The 19422-nt window shown below is 46.6% G+C and overlaps 1 protein-coding gene across 8 annotated transcripts in view; it reads right to left on the bottom strand.

Moving 5' to 3' along the window:
• Positions 1–450: 450 nt before the first annotated feature.
• Positions 451–19422, bottom strand: part of plekhg5 (pleckstrin homology and RhoGEF domain containing G5) — a 93194-nt gene continuing 74222 nt past the window's right edge. For 6 of the 8 annotated variants that reach the window (XM_033048226.1, XM_033048227.1, XM_033048220.1 and 3 more), the window contains 13 exons: positions 16084–16263; positions 14090–14260; positions 12538–12633; positions 11678–11728; positions 10754–10903; positions 9782–9892; positions 8062–8211; positions 7546–7683; positions 6813–6932; positions 5803–5935; positions 5334–5449; positions 4322–4467; positions 451–2794 (listed from right to left, as the gene is read on the bottom strand). In XM_033048226.1, the coding sequence (XP_032904117.1) occupies positions 1747–2794; positions 4322–4467; positions 5334–5449; positions 5803–5935; positions 6813–6932; positions 7546–7683; positions 8062–8211; positions 9782–9892; positions 10754–10903; positions 11678–11728; positions 12538–12633; positions 14090–14260; positions 16084–16263 (2610 nt within the window). In that variant the 3' untranslated portion in view covers positions 451–1746. The remainder of the gene's footprint in view (positions 2795–4321; positions 4468–5333; positions 5450–5802; positions 5936–6812; positions 6933–7545; positions 7684–8061; positions 8212–9781; positions 9893–10753; positions 10904–11677; positions 11729–12537; positions 12634–14089; positions 14261–16083; positions 16264–19422) is intronic. The other 2 variants (XM_033048221.1, XM_033048222.1) reach the window with 2 other exon arrangements.

Below are 19422 nucleotides of genomic sequence, written 5' to 3'. Positions count from 1 at the left end.
GGGAGTGGTCAAATAGAAGTGGAGAGGGCGAGTGTGGAGCAAGCATAGGAAGGGAAAGTGAGAGGAAAGGTGAGGAGAGAGGAGGGGAGGAAAGACAAACATAGTGGAGAAGATTAGGAGATCTACTTAGTGGAGAAGAGTTGGAGATCTACAAACACTGCCAAGGCCTTTCCTCCCCGTAGGGGAGGAAAGGCCTTGGCAGTGTTTGTAGATCTGCTGGCAGCTGGGTGACTTTATATTTACAATGAACGTGGTATTCCTTTTGATTGTCAGGAATTGCTGGGCGAAGTCACCAGCCTGACAAACAGTTTCCTCAACTCCCACAACACTGGCTCCACCCATTCAGCATCCTGATTGCTCGTTGCCCCCGGCTCCCACTAACCACTCAGTCTGAAATGGCTCCATCAACATCAACATCGTTCTCAGGTTTGTTTGGGGGTTTTTTTTTTAAAGCATGTCGAGAGATGCCCTGGGGAGTGATGGGTGCCTCAGAAGGTCAGTGTCCTAGTTCCATCACAATTCACCCGACGGAACTCCAGGTCCTGCAGATCATGTCCAGTAATGACAAAGGCTAGACTTCCCTGTTAATGAAGAACAGAAGAGGGTTAGTTGAGAACGTCTCTCCATTATTTACCTTACCAAAAAACAAGGAGGGCGGTGGGCAAGGAACAGTGAGGTGGCACTAATGAGATCATTCTTCTGTCTGGATATTCTGTCTGAAGGAGATTCCCGAGATGGATGATTAGATTAAATGGTGAGGGTGGGATTGTGGGTGGAGGCAATGGAGCAGGAAGAGCCGTGCTCAGTCGGGAGAGGAGGCACTGGGAAGCCAGTGGGAAAGTTGAGATAAGACGTTGAAGGGGCATTGACGTTGAACACTGGGAATGGGAGAGAGACCAAGAAGGGGGAAAGAGATTGGAGTGATGATGGGGTGATAATGGGAGGAGAGCGGACACCAGGAAGGGAGGGGACATCAGTGTTGAAGGCTGGAGAGATATCTAGATTGGAGAAGGATTAGGTTCTGGTAGCGTTGGGTAGGTGTTGATAAGAGACTGAGGGGAAAAAATGAGAGGAGTACCAGTGGTAAGGGAAGAAACCAAGAGACATGGAGCGTGGAGAAGCCTCTGATATTGGTTGAGGGACATCATTGATTTGGAGAGGTGGTGGAGGGGCCATTGCATTCTGGAGATACCTGGAGGCAGGGGAAGGGGAAAAGTGCAGGTGGGATTCCAGGAGACAGTTGGCTGGAAGGTCGATGCTTAGGTTGGAAACTCAGATGGTGAATGGAAAGACCTTGTTTGGGGGAGTGATACCTGGTGGTGACACCAGAGAGCAGGAGAAAGGAAGGGGTGATCTGTGAGGAGGAGGAGGAGGAGGAGGAGGGGGAGGAGAGAACTGGAAGGTGAGGGCAGTCGGAAACTGGGCTGAGACTGATGGGGTGGGAGGTGAGTTGGAGAGAGGAGACACCATGTTTGAGGATGGGAGAAACATGAAACACCAAGGAGAAGGGATGAGGAGAAGGGGGACAACAGAATCGGGAGGATCATGGACAGTCACCAGGGTTTGAGGAGTGGAGTTGGAGTGAACATGGAATGAAAGAACCCCAAGTTGGCTGTGTGAGATGGAAGGGTGACAGGCCAGGCAGCCGGGTGCTGGATGTAGGAAAACTAGGTGGGGCAGACGTTGACACGGGAAGAATAGATAAGACACCTCCGACTAGTCACCTCCCCACTACCCCTCTCCCCTTCATGGAGCAGTGACGTACGATGCAGTCAGGGTGGAGTTGAGGAGCATAGCGGTGCGGATCCTGTGGAGTTGAGCCAAGGTGAGTTTGCGGTGCTGCACAGTCCGAGGGCCTGACATTGTCCGTTTTATATGTTGCGAGGAATTGCTCCGACCCTGATGCTCCATAACATCTCCTTCGTGTTCGCTGAGTGCTGTGAGGTCGACGGTGATACAAGGGGTGCTGAGTTCTGGCTCACTGTTGGAGCGCGACAAGGTGCAGGGCTGCGGTTCCGAGTCAAAGCTCACTCTGTCTGCAAGGCGGACATTTTGCATCACCAGGCCCTGCTGTTCCCCCGCCTCCGAGAGCTCACTGTCGTCACTGGAGCTCCCCCTCTCACTGTCCACTGCATTCCCACCGCTGTCCTGGGAGTTGGGGCACAGAGCTGCTCTCTGGCGATGAGCCTCTGCCCGCTTCAGGGTGTCCATCACCTTTGTGTTCATGAGACAGTGCGGACTCGGTGGTGGGGACGCACCCAGTGGCCTCTTGCCCGAGCCTCTCGCTGGGATGTCCCGAGTCGGGGTATTGATTTCAATCAGGCTTCTGCTCAGGAACGGCCTGCTCACACTGTGAGATTCAGTAGACGAGGAAATGAGCCGGTGGAGGTTGGTCTCTGATTTTGATCTGTGGATGTTGTGTTTGCATCGTACTAGGCACCGCTGGTAAATCTGAGGTGAGCTTAACTCCATTGGTTCTCTGCATTCGTCAGCCAACTCCTGCTGTTGCATTCCAAACTCTTGGGCAGAGCCTGGAGATAGGGTGCCATATGCACTTTCAACTGAGGCAGAGTGGCAACCATTGGTCTCCAGAGCCAGGCCTTTGGCGTTTGGAATCAAGAGGCCCGACGAGGTCACATCGCTATCGAGCACCTCTTGGGTGGTGGTGTTGGAAGACACTATACTTTGGATAGAAGCATCGTCAGACTGAGAAGCTTCAGTGTCTGGTGAGTAGAGATCTTCATTCATATCCGAGATTGCAATGGAAACGGTCTCAGACACACTGTCCGACTGACTGCAAGAAACAAAACAATGGGAAAAAGAGAATCAAAGGTATTGATTTATTATTGTCGTGTCTACTGTAATACTGTGGGGGGGGGGGGGGGGGGGGGAACCCTTATTTGTGGATAAAGCAACAGAAATAGAAACAGAAGCAGACAGAGACAAGTGAGGTCAGCGGAAACTCCTGGACAGTCAGTGTATCAAAGTGAGATAGGGACAAAGCGAGACTGAGACACAGTGGGTGACAGCAATAGGTCGAGGAAAAAACAACAATGGGAGGGAGACAGAGGGGGTGACAGAAAGAGGGAGTGAAAATGGTAGGGAGTTGGTATCAGAGAGACCAGGGGACAAGGCACAAGCAAGAGAAAGAGGGCATGTTAGCGACAGAGAGAATGAAAACAAAACAGGCTGGAAGGGAGAGTGGGGGACGCAGGAGCAAAAAAAGGTTTGAGTGCAAAAAGGCTACTTAAAGACAAAGATAGTGAGACTGAGAGTGAGCAGGCATAGAGAACGCAAAACCTATTGAGAGAGAGAGAGTGGTAGACAAAGGCTGAGTAAGGAAAGGAGAGAGAGGCAAATGGAGCAAAACTGAGGTGGAGATAGAGAGAAAGAAACAGATGCAGAGGTAGACAGCTAGTGACGGAGAGCGAGCAAGACAGAGAGAGAGGGAGAGGCAGGGGGGGAGAGAGAGAGAGGGGATAGAGGGGAGAGAGAGAAAGGGGGAGAGAAGGGGAGAGAGCGAGAATGGGAGAGGGGGGAGAGAGAGGGGGGGTAGAGAGAGAGGGGGGAGAGAGAACGAGAGAGAGAACGAGAGAGAGATAGAGAGAGACAGTGAGAGAGAATCAAAAAGTGAGGATGAGTGTAACTCAGGCAAAGCCAGAGGGAAGTGAAATAGAGACTGAGAGACAGGGAATGACAGAGGCAGAAAAACCTGCTCTGGGTTGAGCTCAACAGATTAAAATTCATATTTACTCTGATTATCAAGCTAACAGGATGATTGTGGACTAAAAACAATGTCTGGAGGCTTGTCATATATAGACTCTAAGTCTGCAGTCATTCCAAAAACTGATGGGAAGCGACAACGAGATATAAAGTTAACATTTCAAGTTGTTGGCTGAAGTACGATCATGCACTTTAATGATAATTCTGCTACTTTCTCCACAGATGCTGCCTGACCTCCCAATCATTTATATCATTTTTGATTTTATTTCAGATTTTTGCCATCTGCAGGACTTTGCTTGCTGCTGTTGTAAATGTCCCGTTTGATGCCAGCCACTGGCTGCAAAGCTCCCCTAAAAGTAAATATTGTCCCAATAAAGACTTCTTCTTCTTCTTCTTCTTCTTCTTGCGTATGGCGTGCCGCGTGCACAGCCTAAAGTTGTAGGACAACTTGTTCTATTTGATCTTATTTGATTGTGCACGCCGGGTTGATTGCATTCGTCAAAACAGGGCGGACCACGTGATGGTTGCAATCTCCCACCCCCCCAATAAAGACTGAAAGTTGAAAAGTACAAGGAAAGAAGTGAGTTTTCACGTTTACCTGAGCTGTGATTCGAGTGTGTCCGTATCCTCGTGTAACAGGGATGGTAACTGCGTGTCTGAGGTTCCACTCTCTACATCCTCCTCGTCAGGCAGTGTACACTCTTTCAGTGCCGACTCTTGGCTGCGAAGTCTCTCCAGGAGGTTCTACAAAAACATTATGTGTTAGGTGAAGGCTTCAGGTGGTATGGTTAAGCATTAATATTAAAGAGTTTAGAATTTTTCAGTACATTTGTGTTATTGTTATAACCAGTATATAGTGAGGAATATCAAGGTGATGTGGTTTCATTGTTTCGCCTTCATTTCACTTATATAGGATTTCAGTGCTTACTCAAGTGACCAATCTGAATGACTTTGTCATCCCTAGTTTGAGACGCTACAAGTAGCAGCAGGTAGTGATGCTGCCTCACAGCTCCCAGGGACCTGGGTTCGATCCTGACTTCTGGTGCTGTACTTGCCGAGTTTGCACATTCTCCCTCTGACCACGTAGGTTTCCCTCGAGTATTTTTTTTGCAGAGACTGGTGAATGTCTGGAAGTCTCTGCCATTGCAGGAGTGTGAGACTGGATCAATGAAGGCATTTAGATAGATGACAGATCTTTGACAGATCAGGGAAGTCAGGGTTATGAAGAACTAGCTCAGGTATTACGGTTAGGGCAGAACAGCCATGATCAGTTCAGGGCAGCTTAAGGGGCCAGATAACCGAGTTAGTCTAATCTTGTGCGTTGAGCTCCAATCCCTCACAATCCCAACAATCCCATTCACCCACTTATTTCCCTGTAACCCAATGCAGTAAAATGCCAATAATCCAGCAGCCTTTGGTGCTGCCAGATTTGCAAATTTTCCAGACTATTGCAAATCATTTCCACCAATACCAAAACACCTTTTACTCAATGTTTTAAATGTTACACAGTATTACATTAAATGTTGCAACATGCCAGACAAGTTTAAAGAGAGCATAGGAACTGGGCACTGGTTATGAAATAGTAAGTCTCCCAGTCAATCGCCCTATACCTGAGCATTAAAGATGGCCTCAATCCACACTCTAGACTGGCTGGTCACACTGGCTTGAAAGGTGAAGGCACCAACTGCACTGCGAAACTCATTCAGGTAAATCAGCAGGAAGGAACCTGAAAACAGGAAGAGGCATCATAATCAGTAACACACAAAAAAACTTGCATGCGAACAGCCAGCCAGGTGAACTTATGCACAACATGCCATCATAGCACAAGAATCAATATAAAATCTACTTACAACATTTGAGTCTGCAAACCCGCTATTTACAAGAGTCTCACTATCTCATTGAGGACAGAGCTACCAGTAAACTTGCTGAGTCTCTGGAAGTCCCAAACACCCACTGCTACAAATAAATTTCAATATTTGAATCTTTACTTTCTCTTTTTCCATCATGCTCTCCTCTCTCCGTCTTTGCCCATCATTGCTTCATTTCCAAATTGTCTTGTAGTTTGAACGTGAAACTCACCCGGATCTCTCAGCTCCCTGCAGATGATTTTATCCACCAGCAACGGTTGTCGAATCACTTTGGTCTTCTCCATCTTCTTCACAGGTTTGGTGATGAGAAAAATATCAGTGAACAGGAAACAGTAAACATCCATCTGTAAGAGGAACAGTACGTGGGATCATCACAGTAAACAACCTTGCTCAACAGGACACAGGTCAATGTAGTGAAACCAACAAAGCACGAAAATTAGAAATCCAGTGACCAGGAGCCTGCTCTCTAACAAACATAAAGGCAGTTCACCAATAAACCCTGAGATCGGAAACTTATGCCCCTGTCCCACTTAGGAAACCTGAACGAAAACCTCTGGAGACTTTGTGCCCCACCCAAGGTTTCCGTGCGGTTCCCGGAGGTTCCCTGAGGTTTTTGTCAGTCTCCCTACCTGCCTCCACTACCTGTAACCTCCGGCAACCACCTGCAACCTCCGAGAACCGCACGGAAACCTTGGGTGGGGCGCAAAGTCTCCAGAGGTTTCCGTTCAGGTTTCCTAAGTGGGACAGGGGCATAAGGCATGAGAAGTTGAGAGACCCAAGACTGAACATTAGGAGTCACAAAGGTTGAAACATCAAGAAATCTAAGGCGGGACTTCAAGTAACCTGGTGAATAGACTCCAAGAAACAAAGAGACCAAGAAACTAGTAACTGGACGCTCAGGAACCAGAAATCATGAAGTGTAAAGATTGGTCAGGGAGACACCAAGATACCAGACGCCAAATAACCCAATAACTGCACACAAAAGATGGAAAGAATGGAAACATAGACACATAAAGTTTTCCTTCCCTTAAACACCAAACAGAAGATCAGAAGCTCGTCAACAGAACAGAATCTTTTGAGAGTATCCAGAGCACTCAGTACGATTGAAATCTGAGAGTGGCCAGTGGGCTGGATCAGCCTTGACCCAACAGTTATTCCCAGTTCCTTCAGGCATCACACATTCCCTTATCCTTCTGTGACCACTTGTGGCCATTGGCTCACCTTACAGTCCTTTCCTTCTTTCATTTTCAAACTTCCCTCGAGTTGCAATTGCCTTGTTTCATCGGGCGAAGTCCCAAACATCGGAGCTGTTAAATCCAAGCGGCAGAATTCCTTCAGGACCTAAAGCAGCAGAAGTGGAAGTTAGAAGCTGGAAGATTCGGGCCATTAAGAGCAGTACTAGAGACCCTGTGCCTCTGGGCTTCCATTCAGCAGGCAGTAATATTCACACACAAGTGGTTATGATATGGGAGAACAGCATTAAAAATACATTATTTGTGTACTTGTACTTATTTGTCAAGAAATATGTGTCCTTTTAAATCTACCTATCAAGTGTTTTTTTTTAAAGGTACACAAAATTGCTGGAGAAACTCAGCGGGTGCAGCAGCATCTATGGAGCGAAGGAAATAGGCGACGTTTCGGGCTGAAACCCTTCTTCAGACTGATTTTTTTATTTGTTGACATTGAGATTTTGTTTCTTGCCATTGGTGCCTTGTGGTGGCAGACGTTGCCCAATAAGCTACTTAATCTCCTTAAAGACCTGAATGTCCAATTTAATTAATAAATGTAATTTTTAAACTTCAGTATTCTTTCTGAAATCTTCTCTCGCTCCCTCCTCTCCCCCACACTCACCGACCGTGTCCTTCACACTTAGCTCTCTCTTTCTGTGTCCCTTCCCCATTCATGTCCCAGTGCACCTCCTCATTTTGTCATGATGGTTCAATCTCTCTTTTACCTTCTCCACTTCATCTGAGCTCCCGTCCACCACCTCATAGGTGTCGATGCGACTGATGATCTCCGCCAGCCGTTGCCGCTCCTGCCGTTGGCGCATCCGGGAATTCACGTGTGCGATGAAACTCTCCACAGAATTAATCTGGAGATTAAACATTTAGGGATGAGGAGAGATTACATTGCATTGAGCTCAGGGGGATAAACAAATGGACTCCATGGCTGCTGGGAGAACATACGAACGGGCATGACGCAGCGAGTAAGGTCGGCTCCTGGACTGAAGGCAAATGTGAACTGGCATTGTACAATCGGACGGACGGTGTGAGTGTGGATGGGGAGAGTGTGTATGGACGGACGCAGAGAGTAAGTGTGGATGGGGAGAGTGTGTATGGACCAAGAGGCTGTTCATGAGTCTACAGGGACACGTGTGGAATGAAACCAAGGTTACAACCAGAACCACAAGCTGAGGCTCATAATATTACTGAGATGACCGAGTGTGAGATGCTGGACAGAGTGTACATACCATGCTAACAATTGCCTCCCTGGCAGGGGTGTCATCTGTTTTTTTCAGGATAGATTTGAGGAGCAGCGGATACTTGGTGAGCCTCTGATGTGGTTTGACCAACATGTCACTGAGCTTCAGACGGTTACACTGCTTATGAGTCTCTGCCCACTGTTAATACACAAAGGAAGAGATTATCATGGGGAAATGAAACGCTGCCTTTTCCCCAACTCACTGTCATTCTCTTCATCAACTGTCATTCTATCTAATTCTCTCTCGTTTCTTTCTGCGCCTTCTAAAAGCACAAGGCTACATCAAATCCAACTCTCTGTGGAACTCCTGCCCACTGTGGTCACAGATCTGTGGTCACAGACTAAGGAGTAAGCCATTTAAAACGGAGACGAGGAAACACTTTTTCTCACAGAGAGTGGCGAGTCTGTGGAATTCTCTGCCTCAGGTGGAGGCAGATTCTCTGGATGCTTTCAAGAGAGAGCTAGATAGGGCTCTTAAAAATAGCGGCATCAGGGGATATGGGGAGAAGGCAGGAACGGGGTACTGATTGGGGATGATCAGCCATGATCACATTGAATGGCGGTGCTGGCTCGAAGGTCCAAATGGCCTACTCCTGCACCTATTGTCTATTGTCATGCTCAGGAACTTCAGCATCCAGCCATCCCTGTTATCGCTCATGGAGCAAGCTCCTGCTGGACACGTGGCTGCAAGTTGTTGGTTCTGGGGGTGGGTGAGAGGTTGATGTGTAGAATCCCCAGGGCCATCTATGCTCAGAAACTGTACACTTCAAAAAAAAAGTTAATATCTGTCTGAAGATAGCATGGAAAAGTTTGGCTGGGGCAGCTTATGTATTCATTGTAAAATAATTCCAATCCGGGAAATAGGAACCATCTTTTCTAATTAAGGTCAGTTATTGGATTAACAGTAGCACTTTAAAATAAATAGATACCAGTAAAATATTTTCTTACTGACATGTTCAATTTGGGAAGCTCATGCTTAGATCATTGCTATAATTGTCCTCCATACAACATCGCCCAGGCTTGTATCCAAACAGGATGCATCACCCATGGTCAGTCATGACCGAGGGGGGGGTGCAACTAATTGCTGGGATATGGGGTTTCCTCATAAAAGGTTCATCTCGCACCCTGCTTCCCCCATTAAACCCTAATTGCAGTGGCAATTTCCTGGAGGAACTCAGGGGACCGAGCAGCATCTATGGAGGGAAATGGCCAGTCAATGGTTCGGGTCAGGAGACTTCACTATCTTTGATGCTGAGCAGTCTGTCCTCAGCAGAGGCCTCACCTTTGTGCCCCTGTGCATGCAGCTCAATGGGATTCGGGCCAACCATGATGTTGAGCTCTTCTTTCGTTGCCTCCCTGCTTCTTTCCTGAAACAGTAACCATCCCTTTGCCTCCACTGATTCTGCTTCACCTACTGAGTTACTGGAGCAGCTTGTTTTTTGCTGTCTTCAATATCTTGTGTCTCCAGGATATGAAAGATAATGGGAAGGGGAAGAGGTTGAGATGACACCATGTGGTGTGGAGGAAGTGGCTGGAGACTGGCCAACCCCCGCAATTCCCTGTAGGTTAGCAACACACTCAGCTGTGTTCACAATGTCACTATTTTACATAATTGAAGATTTCAGAGCCCTGGGCAAATCTAGAAAGCTCTGAAGGAAGCCCAAGTTTGTCATCTGACTGGACGAGAGAGATAATTGGATGGCACTGACCGTTACATAGATCCTGAAGAGATCATTATCACGGAGGTGGTTTCTCATGTACTCCATGCAGCCCTCTTCCTCCATGCAGTACTGAATATAGGGTTGAAAACGCTCGCCAAACTGTGAAGGAGAGCAGGAAATACTGGATATTAATACATTGCTGGGACCAACAACTTTGAGTTTGTGAAACGATAGACTTGGCAGCTTATGAAGGATTGAAATTATACAGAAAGAGCTCCATTAGATTTCAGCAACTACAAACCAATTGCAATTGTTGGAACAATAGGATGTTCCTAATTTCAGAGCTGATCACAAATGTGAAGTCTTGGGCTGACTGAACTGCCACTTGGTAAACTAGAAATCAACACCTTGGGCTGTCGATCCAGTTGCACAGGTGGGTCGTCACAATTCAGAAACCCCTATCATCCTTCCCTCCAGTTTTGCCTCTTTTCATACACTTCTTAGGTTGTCTCCACACCATTCCTCGTCAAAGCCGTGATACTGGTATACACCTCCAGATTCTGACCGCTTTTTCGAGATTTCCACCATCACAGAAACCATTCTTCAGCCAATATGATTTATTCCACATGATATCAAGGAACGGTGGATATAGTAAAGGCTACAGGATCAGACAACATCTGAGCTGTAGTAGTGAAGACCTGTATTCCAGAATTAGCTGTGCTCTAAACATGCTGTTCCATCATTGTCAATAACCCAACCATATAAAAATCCCCATGAGACACCGGGAAATTCCACATCATGTTCTCTACCCTAGCCTTTCATCAACACTAGATTGTTAATTAGTCCATCTGACTGCGCCTTCTTTTGGCCCGAAACGTTGCCTATTTCCTTCGCTCCATAGATGCTGCTGCACCCGCTGAGTTTCTCCAGCACTTTTGTCTACATTCGATTTTCCAGCATCTGCAGTTCCTTCTTAAACCCTCTTATCTACCTTTATTTTACAGGTCAGCAGTAACTTACCTTTTTGAATCCTTTCTGGAAGTGAATGGGATTGAAGAGAGTTTTGTCCTCCCTGGCCTTTTGCAAAAGCGGAGACATCACGTCTCGCCACAGAACCTGGTGAAGCTGGATAATCTCCTGCAAGTTGGAGAAAAGTTTCTTCGGCTCCACCTGCAGAACATCATGGGCAAAATTACTTCTTCATATTTCACACACGTTAATCCATAGAACACACACGGAACAACACAACCTGTATACAGGCAAATGTTAGGTCCTGTATAAAGATTAACAACCAAAAGCTCTGTACCACCACCAGGGCATGTATATACACACAAATACCTCCGCATGTGTGCATGTATACCAATACCTATATACAACATCTAAACCTATGTACAGAGATGATAGACAATAGGTGCAGGAGTATGCCATTCGGCCCTTCGAGCCATTTAATATGATCATGACTGTTCATCCACAATCAGTACCCCGTTCCTGCCTTCTCTCCATATCTCCTGACTCTGCTATCTTTAAGTACTCTATCTAACTCTCTCTTGAAAGCATCCAGAGAATTGGCCTCCACTGCCTTCTGAGGCTGGGAATTCCACACATTCACAACTCTCTGGGTGAAAATGTCTTTCCTCATCTCTGTTCTAAATGACTTACCCCTTATTCTTAAACTGTGGCCCCTGGTTCTGGATTCCCCTAACATCGGAAACATGTTTCCTGCCTCTAGCGTGTCCAAACCCTTAATAATCTTATATGTTTCAATAAGATCCTCTCTCATCCTTCTAAATTCCAGAGTGTACAAGCTCTTGGATTGTATTATTTTGGAAAAGGTTAAATACTTGGCTGCGTCATTATATCCAACGCCTGCTCACTTTAACATATTACCACTGGCGTTTTTGGTTGTTCTATGTTTTGCATAGGAGATGAAATATTTGACCTCACCTCAGTCAACAAGCTTGATTCCTGCAGGTTCATCAAACAGCATAGGAAGAGCTATGAAAGGAAGAAGCATAAGGTTGATAATGTAAACTAGTGAAATGGCAAGCATGATTCTTTAAGGGTGCATTAGTGAGAGACGAATGTCATGTCTAAGTGTCTATGCCTTTCGTGGGTGAGATTGTGGTTCCAGGATCAGATTCCTGAGGCATCACAGCACCCATAGTTAAACTGATGGCAGAGATCATCCCGAAATCAAAGGGTTACTTTTGCCAACAATGATTGGCAAAGGGCAGCCAGTAAATCCTAGTGAACACAACACAAAGTGCGGGAGGAACTCAGCAGGTCAGGCAGCATCCAGGAGGGAATGGACAGTCGACGTTTTGGGTCAAGACCCTTTTTCAGCCCGACCCAAAACATCTTCTGTCCATTCCCTCCACAAGTGTTGCCTAACTTGCTGAGTTCCTCCAGCGCTTTGTATTTTTCTCAGGATTCCAGCAACTGCAGTCTCTTGTGCCTCTAAATGCTAGTCAGAGTTGACACTTTCGGAAGGGTCCTAAACCCCAGTGGACGTCCAAACCTTCAGAACTGATGACCTGGAGGCCACTGGTGTCAGGTAGATTTACAGAAGGTAGACCACTGAACGCAGGGAAAGTTATTCATTTACACAAACCTAAAACTGCACTTTTCAAGGAATCAGCCAATTTTAGCGTGCGAAAGATTGATACATCAGTGGAGAGAGAATCAGGACCCAATAAGGAAGATGAACATGTGTTAACAATATTTACATCAGGGAGAGACCATGTACAAATCCTGAAATAGACTAGAAGGATGAGACCAGTGAGCGGTGGTGGTCAGAGACTTACATCCGCGATGACACGTAGCTTCCTAATATAGGCGGCTTCTGTATTCAACAGCTCCCAGAGGGCCTCCTGTTGATGGCACTGCTTGCGGGTGAGCTTCTGTTGAGGAGACACACAATGTGATGAGATGGCGAATACACGCATTCATGGATTCCACCAACAAACACCTCACATAACCAACTCCCCTTCATATATACCCAATGCACTGGGCTCCTCCTATAGATATCCCTCTGTAGTAACACACTCATGCTTCACACATAGGTCCCCAATATTATCCATGCACCGAGGCTTCCCTCTACATCCTGATATCCAGGCCCACACCATAAATATCCACAAATACCAATGTCCTTCTCATAAATGTCCCTAAATAGATCATAATCCCAAACAAACTCATCTCCAAACTCCGGGACCGAGTAGATAGCAACCCCCTCTGCAACTAGATCTCTGACTTCCTGACTCGTAGACCACAATCAGTGAGAATATGTGACAAAACATCCCCCAGGATAATTCTCCACACCGATGCCCTGCAAGAATGCGTTCTCAGCCCCTTCCTATACTTCCCATTTCTCTTACGACTGTGTGGCCAAATTCTTCTCTAACTCCGTCCACAAAGCTCGTACCTCCAGGTTCAGGAACAGCTTCTTCCCTGCTGTGATCAGACTACTGACCAGTCTTCCTAATAGCCAGGGTATATTCTTGAACCTACCTCATTGTAGATCTTACACTTTAAAAATTTGCACCCACTTTAACTGTAATGCTGCAGCACTATATTTTTCGCTTTGCACTACCTGTTTTACATGTGCATGGCTTGACTGTACTGATGTACTGATGTAATATGACTGGATCGCACACAAACAAAGTCTTTCACTGTATCTCTGTACATGTGACAATCATAAACCAATTTCAATTTCATTTATTTTTATCAGTAGAGCCTTTGTGAGCCACTGTAGTCTAGAATCAATGCATACACAGAAAATAGTTTTAAAATCCACAAAACTATCATTTGTTTTACCCTTAAAGATGATTAAATTGGGAGAATAACGCCCGTTGGCAAGCTTTATATCCACTTATTGCTTGTACGTGCTGAACAGGTTCTGCTTGAAACCTGGATTTGTGTATCTGGGACTAAGTCTCATTCCTTTCTGCAAACACCATACAGTGATCCCTAAAATAAAGCTGCTTTTTGTAGAATGAATCTAGTGGCATTCAAACAGAGCTGTGAGGCCCTCACTGCTGGCACAGTGAGTATTTGCAGAAAGATTAGCTATTGGCAGCAGTTGTTGAAGGGTGCCTGAATGACGGACATGGGTTGAATGCGCCAGGGAGTTGACACTTGATTTAAGGGCGTCCCACTTGGGTGTCATTTGCGCGTCATTTACGCGACATCATTCACGCATCACGACGCGCGTGGCGCCCCAGGATGTACAAAATCTTCACGCGCCATCTGCGTAACGCGCAAATGAAGCCCAGGTAGGACAGGCCCTTTAATGCTTGAATGGCCATCTCCCTCAGGATGCACAGCTCTGTTCCAGGCCGATCCAGTCAGCAGGCTTACCTCAGGAGCCTCAATGATCTCCTGCCAGGAGCCCTCAAGGTATAGGCTGGTGTCCTCCTCCTCCTCCTCCCAGGAGTCCTGGTCAAATCTTAGCTGAGCCGGCATCTTCGGTAACCCAAACAAACTGTACGCGTGAAGCTTACTCTGTAGTTGGTCCATTTTATCCATTTCCTACAGAGAGACACAGACAGGATGAAGAATGGGTGCTGGGACTTTGCACCAGTCAATGCCGTGCGGTGAAACCTTTAATCCTCTCCCCGTGCCCTGACGTACTTGCTGCGGCGTTTAGATCACTGGCTGATCATTGTGGGTTTTTGCTGAAACTTAACTTGTCTGAATCAGCGATCACCGTACCATCCAGGGGTACTTGACAATGAGCAGGAAGAGAAATACCAGCTGATCCCACCCTCTAACTCAGGGATAACTGGGAACGTTGAAGTGCCGGAATCTCTCTCTCTGTGTGATCTTGATGGTTTAAATTACAGTTCACAATATGTTTCGCACCCGTGGTAGTGAGGTGTAGTGTTCACCATTTGTTCACTATGTTGTACCCATATGTGAAACGTTCACCTTGTTTCGCCCTCAATTCTGCATCCCTCCTGGGGGCAGCACATCCCCCAGAAACCACATGACACCAGCACACAGCAAGACAGCTGCAGCTTACTGCTGCCCTGGGTCCATGCAGACCCTGACAGCACTCTTAGCTCCATTGACTTGGACAAAGTCAATCACTTTTGGACAGCTTGCTGTCCAGTTGTTTACTGGAGGCACGAGAAAGCTCAGATACCGAAATCTTGAGTAAATGTCAAATTACTGGAGGAACCCGGCGGGTCAGGCAGCATCGGTGAAGGGAATGGACAGACAAAGTTGCAGTTTGTTCACATGGATCTGAAACATCATCTGTCCATTTCCCTCCACATAACCTGCCTGACCTGCTGAGTTCCTCCAGCACTTTGTGTTTTGCTCAGAGCTATTTACTGCCATCTATCGTTCTCCTGCAACAATCTCTTCTAATGGACATTGTGCTTGAGATGACTGCCCAGATAATGGTGCCTATGGGCTTATCTTCAACACAAAATGACTTTCAAACAGCTCTGACTTCTTACACGTGTCATGGACTCACTCTTGACACATGCCTCAACCCCCTTCCATCTCTTCTCCTCATGCTTTCTGGGCCCTGCCAATTAGTGCCATTCTTGAAATCTAAACAACTTCTAATGCCCTCGCTACTTCTCTTCCTTGTCAATTTCCAAACGCCCTCTCTTTCTTCATTTGTGTCCAGAACAGCTCAATCTCAGCAGGTTTTCATTCCTGTTCACTGACTCTGGAAACCAAAGATTATAGAGGAGCAAGATAGACCACTCCTCCAAAATCCAATGGGCTGACGTGTAGTACGTAACGGAACGTCACGGCCGCCATTTGTTTATGTCAAACGCGACATCTTTGGTAGCGGGGACGGACTCCACAGTTGTACAATCTGCTCTTACATCAGGTCGCAGGGAAAAGCAAAGATACTAGAGGCTCCTCTAGTATCTTTGGGGGAAGAGGACGTTTCCTCCACTCCTGAGTTGATCCAGGACTGATTCTCGGTCGGTCCCCCCGGATACCAGATGAAGGCGGCCCGCGGGAGAGCCTCAAGCGTCTGCCCGCGGTCGGCGTTCCCGAGGGAGGCAGCGGGCAATGCTCCTCTAGTATCTTTGGTGTAATCCGTTCCAAAGATTGATCCGATCTATCATCTTTGGTGTAATCAGTGTTGTAGGGAACAGTGTTTTATACAGCATCGATCACTTCACATATTTAGTTAATATTATTGTAAATGTTATTAATATTATTGTAAATTGCAGCTCAATAAAATGGTGTCATGTCATACCCATGTTATACTACGCTTTTTTTGCAGAGTGGTGCATCTTGCTCTGCTCTCTAATCTTTGCTGGAAACAGAGATAATTACAGAGGAGCAGCAACAATGTGTTCAATCGATGTTTCAGGACATACCCGTCCAAAGGCGTTGGCGCCAGAGCTGAAGAGCCCACTGAAGCGACTGGCAGCTCTGTTCTTCCAGCTCTCTGTGCCACTGCTGGGCAACGAAGAGCTGAGTGGGGCAAGGGAATCTGAACCTGGGATGGTGGCATCTCCGAGGAATTCCATCATATTCTTCCTCCGTCTTCCCAATGCCTGGAAAATAGAAAAATAGGCCCAATGAATAAGGGCTCAGTATTGTCTAACTAAAGCAAAGGGGAACCGAGCAACATTGATGGGAGAGATATGGAAAGAAAGGGAGAGGGGGAGGGGGAGAGAGAGGGAGAGGGAGAGGGAGAGGGAGAGGGAGAGGGAGAGGGAGAGGGAGAGGGAGAGGGAGAGGGAGAGGGAGAGGGAGAGGGAGAGGGAGAGGGAGAGGGAGAGGGAGAGGGAGGGGGAGGGGGAGGGGGAGGGGGAGAGGGAGGGGGAGGGGGAGGGGGAGAGGGAGAGGGAGAGGGAGAGGGTGAGGTCACGATGCATATTTGCATCTAGAACGGGGTGAAGAAGGCACCGTTCCCTTTCACATGACAAAGTAATGTACAGTCGCAGATGACTCCAAGGTAATGCTTTATTATGGACACAAGCAACTGCAGATGCAGGAACCCTGGGCAAAACACAAAGTGTTGGAGGAACTCAGAGGATCAAGCAGCATCTGTGGAGGGAAAGGATAGGTGACGTTTCAGGTCCGAATCCTTCTTCAGACTGATTATTTATTAGAGTCAGGGAAAGATTTTGTTCTATTCCAACAAATAGTAATGAAGTGTTTCAAACATCATTACTGGATTTGACAGGGGACCCACGGTCTAATCTCAAGCTCCATCTCCACCTTATGGATAGTGGTAATTTATTTTAAATATATTTAATTGATAAATGTTACTTAAATTGCCAAATAACTTCTCCCAGCCATAAAAGCACAATACAAGAACAAAGCTGACCGTAGCTGTGTTCAGACGAGGAATCCTGAATCTGATGCTAAAATGAGTATTTGTTGGAGTGGTTTGTGTACTTCAATGAAACTCAGCATCTCTAAGGAAGGAGGAAGGGAACCTGAACTCGAGTGAGTGAGAATGGCCTCTATGGATTATTCAATACAATAGGGTCTGAACTTGCATTAGGAGACCAGAGACGAGGAAAGTGAATTACGTTTTGCTAATCTAATCATTGAGAGTGGCTACTGAGATACAGAATTTAAAAAGGTTTTCATCAGCCATAATCAAATTATATAATCTGGTTCCTCCTGCATCCTTCATTGGATTCGCTTTAATACAAGTTTTAGGCTGAGGTGCATATTCTCAAAAATATGTTGATGGTTTACACCTCTGTCAACGTGATGACAGATGGTTAGACTGCTCTGAACCCCTGCTTCCTGACACTGGCATCGATCCTAACTCCCTGACCCGAGCTCCCAGCCCTCTTCAAAAGCAGCATTAAAGAAAATTCCCTTCAACATCGCGCACAATCGAGGCACCGACACTTAAATACTGTTTCAACAACACGAATAGGTTCTTCTCTGTACAATAAAACTGCCGAAGACAGTCTAATCCAGGACACAGAGAAGCCCCCTACCCCACCTCCCAAACCAACCCAGAAGCCACCATAATTCTTCACCACAACCCTCACCTTGATTCCTGTCGGGCACGGCTGGACTGAAGTAACGGAGCATTCAGAGACTATCCCAGCTGGGCCACACTGATACTCTGAGACAAAAACCTTCATCATGAATCCAAAGCCTCTGAAGCCACAAGGACGGAGGTGAATGGAGGTAGTTACCAGCTGAGGAACAGTTTTCCTCACGATCCCAAAGCAACAAATGTGTTCCCTGCTACAGCTCCCGCTGGTGTCAATTAGATGAAGAAAGGCTGGAGCAGACGAACTGCTGGTGGATAGCTCTGTTTTAATTACTACCAACCGGTTCTTATCAGCAAAGGTGTAGCAAGCCAATGGCAAAATTTCATCTTGGTATCCAGACAAATGTCATCAATTCAACAAAGTGCAAGCTCTGATTACTGAGCTAACAGAACCTCATTTCAGACTTCAACAGACAGACTCACACCACCCTCATTCTATTTGTTCCACCAACACAGAGAGAAAGCAGCTCAGCCGCACACGAGGGTGAACAATAAAGAGGTGGGAGTGTCAGAGGCAGAGCTCTGTGTTACGTAGTTAAATCAATAACTGAGAGGGTTAGAGACTGATGGTCAGAGATCACCAACTATGGCAACTTATTAACTCCTCTTGTTGCTTCAGTGGTCAAGGTACGAACGCAAAGCTCGGAGAGGGTCGTGCATGTTTTAAGATCCTTTTGCCACTGAATAACTCACGATTCTGTACCAGCGCACAGTGGAAGGTGGCGAAGAGGTACTATTTAGGTGCTATTTTAGCGGATAACCCCAAAGAAGTACTGAAATTAAAGAGGTAACAAATGCCAGCAATACACAAATTGTTGGCAGAATGTTGTGGGTCAAGCAGTTTCTGTGGAGGACAGCGGATAGCCGATGTTGTTTGGGGCCCGATGCAGCATTTTTACCGGAAAGGTTAACAATCTTTCCCCACCCCCCAGATGCTGCTTCACCCACTGAGTCCTTCTTGCAGTTTGTTTTTTTGTCAAAGTAACAGTCCACTGTGAACACTGCCAACTCAGGGAAAGTCCCAGACAAACAGTATGAAGGTTATTGACTGCTTAACTTTGAGGTTTAGCATGATCACAATCATCCTCTGCCAAAGACACAGAACAAAACCTCAGGAGTAAGGCCAGTGAACGACCATGGTGCAGCTATTGTGCGGCCACATTTAGGCTGCAAGGCCACGGACATGGCAAGCCTGGACACACCAGTGAATCACCAAGATAATGCCGGTGGACTGCCAAAGTATGAATTGGGTACGATCAGAAAACCACCAGAGTTCAATCCCAGAGTAGGTCAGTGAAATCCTAATGTACATTCTTAATACAACCAGGCAACCATCAGGGCCCAGACACTAATTCACCAGGGAACAATCAAAGTAGACTCTGGGGGCCAGCAGGCTGCCCAAGCATTGCCGCCAGCCGCCATTCTATGGTGAGTGAACCAATATTCTCAACATCTTGGCGTGCAAGTGTCAAAAGTTTGGAATCTCTGGGTGTGCAGGAAACAAGCGACAGGAACCAAAGGTGCAAAGTAATATGTTCCTTCCAAACCTACCACACGTTTCAAATTATTCATTTCAAGAATATTAAAACATTACTTTCTGAAAGAAATCTATCAAATTTCCATAATCACGATCAATATTAATCGTTTGGTGGTTGTCCCCGCAGATTTAAAAATCAGTACAGGCTGC

The sequence above is a fragment of the Amblyraja radiata genome, chromosome 31 (assembly GCF_010909765.2).
Source record: "Amblyraja radiata isolate CabotCenter1 chromosome 31, sAmbRad1.1.pri, whole genome shotgun sequence".
Taxonomy (NCBI): Eukaryota; Metazoa; Chordata; class Chondrichthyes; order Rajiformes; family Rajidae; genus Amblyraja; species Amblyraja radiata.
The sequence above is the reverse complement of the archived record's forward strand: the minus strand, read 5'-3'. Positions and strand labels throughout refer to the sequence as shown.